Below are 9651 nucleotides of genomic sequence, written 5' to 3'. Positions count from 1 at the left end.
ACAGATGTCAGCATCTCCTTATATCGATTATGAGTGAATCTTTTTGTCGCCAATTAGATACGCACAAGATTTGCAAATTTTGTCATATTACAAGAGCTCGATCTTAGATCAGGACCACCAGAATAATAGAATGCACCTTCCTAATCTATTGTTCATAACTTAACAGGTGTTTAGCAAGCCTAAAACCTCACAAATATATTGGAAGCCATGTCTCCACCTTGAGCTCTGATGAGATTCAGATTGTCCCATTGCATGCATCTTTAGGGTTTCTCTGATGAGATTGTGAGAAAATGAAGCACAAGTCCACCTTGGTGGGGCCCACCTCTAGGAGTCCCTTCCCTCAGATCTACAAGTACTTACCATTCCCTATCAAATATATACATAAATATATAAATACTGACCATTTTCTACAAAAAGAAAACATATATATTACTATATATAAATACCCACCTCGGGGAGTTTAGTGGAGAGTGAGTTTTTGTCACCCTTTCTCTCTCCGTCACTCCCTATCAGTTCGACTCGATTCGAGGAAGACAATGGGGGAATGAGTGGTGGTGTTCAGAGGATCTGATCCAATTGATGGTGAGTACCGAAAAAAGTTCGGATTTTGCTTTATATCTAGTCAGAATTTCTCGCATTTTGTGTTCTTTCATGGATTGTGGAGGAGTTCGGGGGTGGAAGTTTGCGGAAAAGGAAAAGATCGAGGGCAAAGGGTTCTTATTCCTAGAGGCCTTTTTGGGGAGGCAAGGTCACATTTTGGGGGGTGGGCTGTGTTGGATGTGTTTGCTTCCATTCCAAATTGGATGCCCTCAATCTCCTTTTATGCCTGCTGGATTGAATTCTTGTTCCGTGGGGTTGCTTTCAGTGCGGTCTTTTCCTCTCTTTTTTTTTTGTTGGTTTTCTGTTTAAACCGTCTTTTCTTTGCTTAAAATGAGATTTTTCATTTTTGGCCATTTCGAGATGTTCAGGTTTGAATTCATGATGGGATTGTTCTGGTTTTGGGGTTTTGGGATTGGGGATTGGATTGGGATTGGAAGGAATGGCTTCGATGTGGGAAAGTTGGTATTTTTAACTTTTTATTTTATTTTATTTTATTTTGGTGTTGGAATTGATGAAAACTTTCAGCCTTTTTTTAAGTATTCGGGAATCTCTTTTTTAAGGGCATCTTGAGTTCTTTTATGGGTAGACCAAGATGGGGTGCTCTGAACAGAGTTCTTAGGATCACTGGGTTTGTTTCATGAGTTGTGTTCTTTTGATCGGCAGATTGGGTGTTGGAAGGATAGAAGGTATTTGTAGGTGATTTGAACAAAAAAAAAACATTAGAAGATAAGATTTTTTTTTTTTTGGGTGCATTTTTAGGTCCTTTGTGCATTTTAGGGTGTTCAAAGATTTTGCACGTGGAGTCTGAGCCTGAGTCTCTGATTGCTGAGATTTGGGTGAGGAGCCGGTGAATGGGGATTCAGACAATGGGGTCGCAGGGCAGCGGCGGCACTGGCGAGCAGCGATCTGAGATTCAGAGCTTGGCGAGGCAAGGATCCCTTTATTGTCTCACTCTCAATGAGGTTCAGAACCACTTGGGGGAACCCTTGAGCAGTATGAACCTTGATGAGCTCCTCAAAAGTGTGTTCCCGGAGAGCAATCAATCCTTGGGAATGAACCTTGACTGTGCCACCAGCCAATATACCTCTGGTTCTGGCCTCCAGCGCCAGGGAAGCATTACCATGCCACGGGCCCTAAGCAAGAAGACAGTGGATGAGGTGTGGAGAGACATCCAGCAGGTGCAGCAGAAGAGCAACGAGGAGCAGAGATCGGGCCATGGGAGGCAGTTGACGCTTGGGGAGATGACACTGGAGGACTTTCTGGTGAAGGCTGGGGTGGTCGTAGAGGGCTCTGCTAAGGATGCGAATGATATAATGGGGAATGTAGGTCCTGGTGGAAGTTCTGACCCGATGGCTGGGGTGCAGGATTTTGGACAACGGGTACATTGGTTGCAGCAGTACCATCAGATGGCTGCTGTGGATCAGCAGCAGCAGGGGCAGCAAAGCTTGATGGGTGCTTATGTGCCAAGCCATCCAGTCCCACAGCCTTTGGCTTTGGGTGTTGGCACCAGCCCCATTCTGGATGCCGTCTTCCCTGATGGCCAGTTGAACATTTCATCTCCAGGGATGGGGGCATTCTCTGATCCACAGACACCAGGTCGTAAACGAGCTGCTTCAGGGGACATGCTTGATAAATTAATGGAGAGGAGGCAGAAGAGGATGATCAAGAATCGGGAGTCTGCTGCCCGTTCAAGAGCTAGGAAGCAGGTCGGGGTCCATTTTGTGTTTTTCTAAAGCTTGTTTTTGTGCACCTTCCTTCAGTTTGCTATAATGTGGTATATGATGCTCAGTATTTGTTATCATTTTATTCAACCATTAGTTATCTTACAAAAGGTTTATATTGTTATGGTAGGCCTACACAAATGAGCTGGAACATAAGGTTTCTCGCCTGGAAGAGGAAAATGAGAGGCTGAAGAAGCAGAAGGTAAATTTGTATTCTTGTCTGTTAGGATTTTGATGGATGTAGCCTTATTCATGAGTATTTAGTATTCCATATTGTCAGACACAAATTTCTTGTGGTGGCCTCTTATTTCATTATTTGATGGTTATCTAAGATGCTGAAACTTTTGATTTCTTGACTCATTTCGCTTAAGATTTCATATGTTGCTGTCATGAGCCAAGAGTTTTAACAATAAGATTACCGTATCTATTCTGGCAATTGCTCATAGTTTGACTCTACTGAGTAGAACTCACTGTTGAAAAAGTGGTTCTTCAAAATTCAGATGGATGTACATTTTATATATTCCATTTTTTCAGAATACATTAGCAATTCAACTAACATTCATTAAGTGTTTGCATAACTTGGTGGTGAAGTGTGAGTGCAACAAAGTACTTTGAATTGGATATTTACTTGACAAATTGTTGGTGAATGTATGTTCCTGTCATTAAAAATCTTATGGTCTTTTACTTCTTTCTGTCAATTTGCAATCTCCTAATGCTTAGACTGAATATTCCCCCCATCACTATCAGACTAAACTTGAAATCTTTTATTGGTTTATTTGGTTGAGAGATTTGTGAGGGATATATCTTTTTGTGAATGTGTTCTGATTGTTAACATGTTTCCTGTAATCAATTTTAGAAGGTTAACGACACCATCTTGAGTAGACAAGCAAGCATTTTATTATGTAGTTCTCATCCTGAATGATCTTCTTGCTTTTGTAAAACAAATAGGAGATCATATATTTTAGCACCATTGCTTAAATTTGTGTACTTTATTTTTTAGTTGTCTGTAGTGATCTCTGCAATAATCATCTTAGACATCAGATCTTCTTGATACACCCCAAATTAATATTATTGTTTTTTAGTTATCACCATTCTCTCTAAGTGGATGGAAAAACACATTTGGATTTTTTTTTGCTTTTGGATTATATAACTTTTGTAACAAAACTGCCCAAGTAAGAAATTTCAATATTTGACCATGCTACCAAACATATCTCTCATGGATCTTAATCTATGCCCACCATATCTCTTTTACCTATGTGATATATGAATGCTAACCAACTTTTGCATTCGTACTTAATCATTTTATGGCTTAATCATATCTCTTGTTTAATAAGCTTGAAAACTACCAAGAATTTTTGTTTGCCTTTGGTATTTACAAAAACTTCTCTTAGTTGCTACATATTCTCTCCTTTTCTGTTATTCATATTACACTTTGATGCAAATGCATTCCCAATGTGAGATTCTTAATCGAGGTAAACTTTCATTTGACAAGCCTTTGTTTTTTCCCCTATCCTTGTCAATGCTCTGAGTGAGATCTGTATTTCCAATTATCCTCTTCTAAGTTGGCTAATTTTTAGAATTTATCACTCATACATAAAGTGACAAATGTTGGATGTGTATATGCATGGATGCGCATAAATATATACACATTTATCTGAGTTGGTTTAGTTGCTGAACCCCACATAGCTGGGAAAAGGCTGGATGGCTATGGCATGGTATCAAAACTGATTTACTCTGGTGCCAAGAAAAAACTGACCTATTTTTCTAATAATTTTTCTAGAAAAGATCCCAATCTGTGATATCCCAAGAAAAAGATGGAAGTAGTTAGATAACATTTGCTTGCATGTCATTTTTGCTTTTTTTCTTTTTCCTTTTTTTAAGTTAAATCAACTGTTCAGAATCTTACACTTTCACCAGTTTGCTTGTGATTTGGAAATGGACAAGGGTTATGGGCTGTTTCAATTCTATTTGGGATCTCATATCTATATCTGACGTAAGGAGTTTTGGGATATTAATGGATTTTATAAGAAAAGCATATGGGTCATGCATAGAATATGTGCATCAAGTTGGAAGGGTATGGAGAGGGGCTGAGATTTTGTTGTGTTTATGTTTTCTTAGGTTTGAGGGCCATACCCTTTTTTTTTTCTGCATGCACGCGTGTGTGTGTGTGTGTTACTAATGTGGATCCAGTTGTAGGTGGGAGTTGCCCTTAAACCATTTGAATATTACAGTTCAAATCTTAGATAATTTGGCCGAGGAGAAGGTTCAAATTGTTTTCTTTCATATCCTTCGCAGCCACCCTGATTTACCAAGTAAAATCACTTTTAGTTGGTTTGCACCAAACTTGTCTTGTCCGCATGCAAATATTGCTTGAGGAATTCTGCCTACAGGAATGCCTGTAAGAAACTCACTAAAAATAAGAGGGCTCTGACTTCCTCTGATCTTTTTCAACTCTTCTTGATTTCTTTCCACTCTAGTGGCTCCTTAGAAAGGCTGTTATACACCCCAACCTCACATTCTGCATAATATGAACTAAAGTCTCTTAATTATATAATACTTCAAATGATGAATATTGAAGAATGTGTTTGATGACAATAAGAAATCTTGACAATTTATGGGTGCATGACATGTGCTCATGTTCTTACTAACTAGATCTTTACCCCATGTCTTTTACTCACTGTTGCACACTGAAACTTTTTTTGTGTTATAAGATAGTGAACATGGTAGGTGAGTTAAAACTCATATCTAAGCTATGAGCAATAGTGTGGCTTAAATAGTAGGTCATATATTTTAGCACCATTGCTTAAATTTGTGTACTTTATTTTTTAGTTGTCTGTACTGATCTCTGCAATAATCATCTTAGACATCAGATCTTCTTGATACACCCCAAATTAATATTATTGTTTTTTAGCTATCACCATTCTATCTCTATGTGGATGGAAAAACACGTTTGGATTTTTTCGCTTTTGGATTATATAGCTTTTGCAACAAAACTGCCCAAGTAAGAAATTTCAATATTTGACCATGCTACCAAACGTACCTCTCATGGATCTTAATCTATGCCCACCATATCTCTTTTACCTATGTGGTATATGAATGCTAACCAACTTTTGCATTCATACTTAATCATTTTATAGCTTAATCATATCTCTTGTTTAATAAGCTAGAAAACTACCAAGAATTTTTGTTTGTCCTTGGTATTTACAAAACCTGTCTTATTTGCTACATATTCTCTCTTTTTCTGTTATTCATATTACACTTTGATGCAAATGCATTCCCAATGTGAGATTCTTAATCGAGGTAAACTTTGTTTTTTCCCCCTTTTGTAAAACAATTAGGAGGTCATATATTTTAGCACCATTGCTTAAATTTGTGTACTTTATTTTTTAGTTGTCTGTAGTGATCTCTGCAATGTTGACATTAACTTGATTGATATGAGAATCTTGAAGCACATTCACATTAACTTTTTTTCCCCCAAAAAATATAATATGCAAACACATTCTAAAACTTTTGCGTCAGTTGGCCTTTATTGATGCCCTAGTTTGTATCCATTTGCAATTTATTATATAAGGTCGAGAAGCCTATGCTGGGCACATACCTTGTCATTGTAAGCTGCTTCATGTATATTGAAATGCTCGAAGTTTCTCATAGATCATTAGCCCTTCACCTTCATCCATCAATAGTTTTTCTGCTTTTTTATGCCTTTGCAGCCCCCACTGTCTCAAGAACATGCTACCTTGGCATCTCTGACAACCTTAATAATCAAGCATTTACATGTCATTGACCATTCCTTCTTCTTCAATTCTTCCTTTAGTTCTTCCTTAATTATCATATTCTATAAGCAAACAGCTTCAGTATAGCAGCGAATAGTGAAGAGTAAAAGGGTAGTGTCAACTATTTTTTGGCCTGCATTATTGAGTTCTCTTTGACCCAGGTGTGTTTCGAAAAGATAAAGTTCATGACCAATTCTGGGTATGGGAGGGTAGTAGCTTGATGATGATGATGTTGTAGACAAATTGGTTTAACTACTTCATACTACTAACTATTTAGCATGCATGCATAACCATAACGAACATAGGTTAACCTGTCAACGAGGACTAGGGTTAACAATTTTTCATCTCGAGCTTTTCCAATCCATTATATTGTTTCTTCTCAAGCTTCATTCTATCCCTTTCTCTGCTTCAGCCTAGCTCCTTCCTGTTTCTTTTCTTTTATTCTTTTTCAGACCATCAGTAGAAATTAGAATTCTTGTCCTCACTGGGTCACTTCTGCTCTCCATGTACATAATCTTTTTTTTTTTTTTAATCTAAGTGAGATTGCCCTTTTAATATCATACATTCATGCTATCCTTGTAACTTAATGGAGCATAAAATTTTGTTAATATAGCCTTCCTGATGTTTCACCTTAGCCACTTGAAGCATTGTTTGCATGTGGCAGTCAAACAAAAATGTGGGAATGGATCAGTTTGCTTTGTTGTTCCAGGACAGCAAAATTTTCAAACCCAAATGAAAGGCAGGTTGCCTTAGCCTCCACTAGAATGCCAAAGCAACGGTCGACAGTGAGGTGTCTCTGCATTGCATGTTTTGAAGCGGGTCTTTATTAAACTCACCAATTTCTGCTCTGATAGAGGTGTACTTTTCATGTCGGTTGCATTTTATTAGGATCATCTGTAACTAGACTAACATAATAGTTAATTTTCAAGCAATAATAACACTGATCTTATCTGGGTGAACCTACGTACTTCATTATTTTTATTTCTTATGTTAGTGCTCTTTACAGTTGGGAAATATTTTTTGTCAGTGCTTATTGAGGTGTTTGGAGGAGAGTTTTCTATTATGTCTGTACTTCTTGTTAAAAATTAAAAAGCCATAGTTTTGTTATTTTGTTTCATTCCAACAAGCAAAGATATATTCAGAAATAGTGAGTCAAATTTGCTAAGCAGCACTAGGGTTGTGTAGGTTAGTTTGGGGCTTCTGAAGCAGGTCTAGTTATTCATATTTTTCTGTGAATGAAAGTTGAATTGGCATATTTTAGTTTTATCTTCCTTGTAGGGACACATGCGGTCTTTGAGTGGGAAAAGCATCTCTATTGGTGACTGATCATGAAGACTAGAATTTCTGAATGGCAAATTCAATAAGAAAGGATAAGATGCCAACAGTTGTTTGCATAGTTGGTTAGCTCCCCTCTCCTGAAGGCTTCCTTGGGGGAGGTCCAGGGTTTGAATCTTGATGGTGGCACATTGTCTCTGTATTTCTCCCAAAGTAAGAATTGGAAAAAAGGAATATGATGTAACCTGACTTCAATGATTCTTATTTCCATTCTGCATCCTAGTGATACAATTGAGCATTTTCCACATAGACAAGAAAAGTGTTAAATCATCAATTGCTCCTTGAATAAATCTGTGTTAAGGATAATACCTTAAGCTATATCATAAAGAATTATACCTACTTTTACATGATAGATAAAGGTTGATATGGAGGCACCTGGAGTAGCTGCTCAAATTTGTGTACGATCCTATGACTCAGTAATTGTTGTTGGAACAGATACAGTTTTTCCCCCCTTTTTTTTTTAAGATCGTGCGGTGCCGGTTTCTGTTTCTGTTTAATTCCCCTTTCACATTTTAATGCCTGCTATTCTAAGATTCTGCAGGACTGGTTGTGCCACTAATTCTTTGAAATTTTCACTTGACAATTGTCTTATTGGTATCTTTGCATACTCATTGGCTTCTCTTTTTACCAAGACACCTCTGCATCTCACCACACGTATTACTAAATTCATCTTCTACAATCTTGTGGTTGTTTTTATGTTCATTTGTTAAGAAATATTGCTTCTGACAGTTACAATCAAAGGAAATAATTAAGTTTCTTTTGTACATTCTCTTATTAATAAATATTTCCAACCTATATGGGGAAAAGAACTTAGTTTGTCCTGTGAATTTCTCCCTTAGTTTATTCAGTGCAAAAACCAGATACGCTATATTTCCAAAGGATCCATAGGTATTCCATGTTGCGGGTATAAAGAACAATAAAGTGGTTCATGACCAGGGTTTTAGTTTTAGCTTCTGATCATTGGTAAAGCTGATGCTTTTTTTTTTACCAACTTGCAGGAATTGGACAAGTTACTGTTCTCGGTACCTCTACCAGAGCCGAGGTATCAGCTTCGGCGAACAAGTTCAACCCCCTTCTGATCATGTTCATATTGAGTTTTGTAGATTGAAATGGGATGTTATCTTTGCATCTTGGGTTAGAAATATTCGGTAGGTTTGAGTTTTTAGCTGTCCAACTCTGGGGTATTAAGATTCTGGGAGCCCCTGCATATGCTGGTGCTGCCATTACTCCCTGTTTTCAGCTTCTATTAAGGCTTTGTTCGATGTAAATCTGCTGGACACATGAGCACTTCTAGAATTCTTTTATATATTTCATGTGTCGTTTTTTTTACATTTTAGCATTGGTGGCTATTAAACTAGGGGATAAAAGGTGAAGATGTGCGCAAACTGCAGCTCTGATAATTATGGGGGTAAGATATATAAAATGCTGCAGCACTGAAAGTGTAATTTCAGTACTCTTTGTATGTTTAAGTGAATTCTTCCTGAACCGTAAACGGAGACATCATGCTTTTTCATATAAAGTTGCTGCAGGATTTGTATGATACATATGGCTTGTAAATTCCAACTTGAACATTGGAGGTTCGGTTAAAAAATTTTGTAGTCCAAGATATTTGCCATGCTGAGTTTTGTCGGTTGATGCAATCAGAATCATATGATGTATTTGATACGGCATTATCTTCTTTGAAACATTTATTTGGATAATGAGATGAAGCATTAGTAATTGGATGTGAAGCAGGTTGGGGGTATCATTCAGACCTCTTGGATTTGAAGCCAATTCATGGAGTTAATTGTTTTGGAGAACCGAGATTTGGAAGCAATCATTCATAACGAGGCATGCTGACCAAATGTTTGCCTTCAGGAGTAATTTAGTGGTATCTCCTTCTAAGAATTTTAGCCAATGGAAAATCCATTGGACTCACTCAGGCATGGCATCTACCCATGGGCAGAGTTTGTTATATCACCCTCCTTCTGGAACTTTGTTTACCTAAGAGCAAAGATTTCTTATGAGGGCTGTTGTCATAGGTTTCCAACGCAATGCTCCTTAGAGAGGGGCCTCACGAAAAGGTTAAGGTGGGTTAATCACTGCAAACACTAGCCTGTCATTGAAAATTGGGAACTTGCATGCTGCAAGGGAAATTAGTTAAAGCTTATCTCATGTCATTGCTATAGGATTTATCAAGGTCTTAGAAAACCTTGTAGCATTTCTCTTTAACTTGTAATAAA

At 37.6% G+C, this 9651-nt stretch overlaps 1 protein-coding gene across 5 annotated transcripts; it reads left to right on the top strand.

The window, feature by feature from the left end:
- Positions 1-445: 445 nt before the first annotated feature.
- Positions 446-8969, top strand: LOC103709063 (ABSCISIC ACID-INSENSITIVE 5-like protein 2). Of its 5 annotated transcripts, none has more exons than XR_015968270.2 (5): positions 446-582; positions 1360-2306; positions 2452-2523; positions 7373-7582; positions 8428-8969. XR_015968270.2 is itself a non-coding variant. In XM_088703279.1 (4 exons), exons 2-4 carry the CDS (start codon positions 1452-1454, stop codon positions 8506-8508), a joined length of 1008 nt encoding a protein of 335 aa, XP_088559405.1. In that variant the 5' UTR covers positions 446-582; positions 1360-1451; the 3' UTR covers positions 8509-8969. The 5 variants fall into 5 exon arrangements, 2 of the variants coding, with proteins under 2 accessions (XP_088559405.1, XP_088559406.1); XR_015968272.2 differs by having other exon boundaries at positions 7356-7582; XR_015968271.2 differs by having other exon boundaries at positions 449-582; positions 1378-2306; positions 8428-8758.
- The last annotated feature ends 682 nt before the right edge of the window (positions 8970-9651 follow it).

The sequence above is a fragment of the Phoenix dactylifera genome, chromosome 8 (genome assembly GCF_051530095.1).
Source record: "Phoenix dactylifera cultivar Ajwa chromosome 8, Ajwa_hap1_PhDact_Kaust_v1.1, whole genome shotgun sequence".
NCBI classification, from domain to species: domain Eukaryota; kingdom Viridiplantae; phylum Streptophyta; class Magnoliopsida; order Arecales; family Arecaceae; genus Phoenix; species Phoenix dactylifera.
Note: the sequence above shows the minus strand (reverse complement) of the source record. Positions and strands in the feature narration are given on the sequence as shown.

Bases quoted from the DNA above. Each gene is read 5' to 3' on its own strand.
- LOC103709063 (XM_088703279.1), top strand. From the start codon at position 1,452: ATGGGGATTCAGACAATGGGGTCGCAGGGCAGCGGCGGCACTGGCGAG. The intron at 2,307-2,451 runs GTCGGGGTCCAT...TTGTTATGGTAG, and splicing joins GTTCAAGAGCTAGGAAGCAG to GCCTACACAAATGAGCTGGA. The intron at 2,524-8,427 runs GTAAATTTGTAT...ACCAACTTGCAG, and splicing joins AGAGGCTGAAGAAGCAGAAG to GAATTGGACAAGTTACTGTT.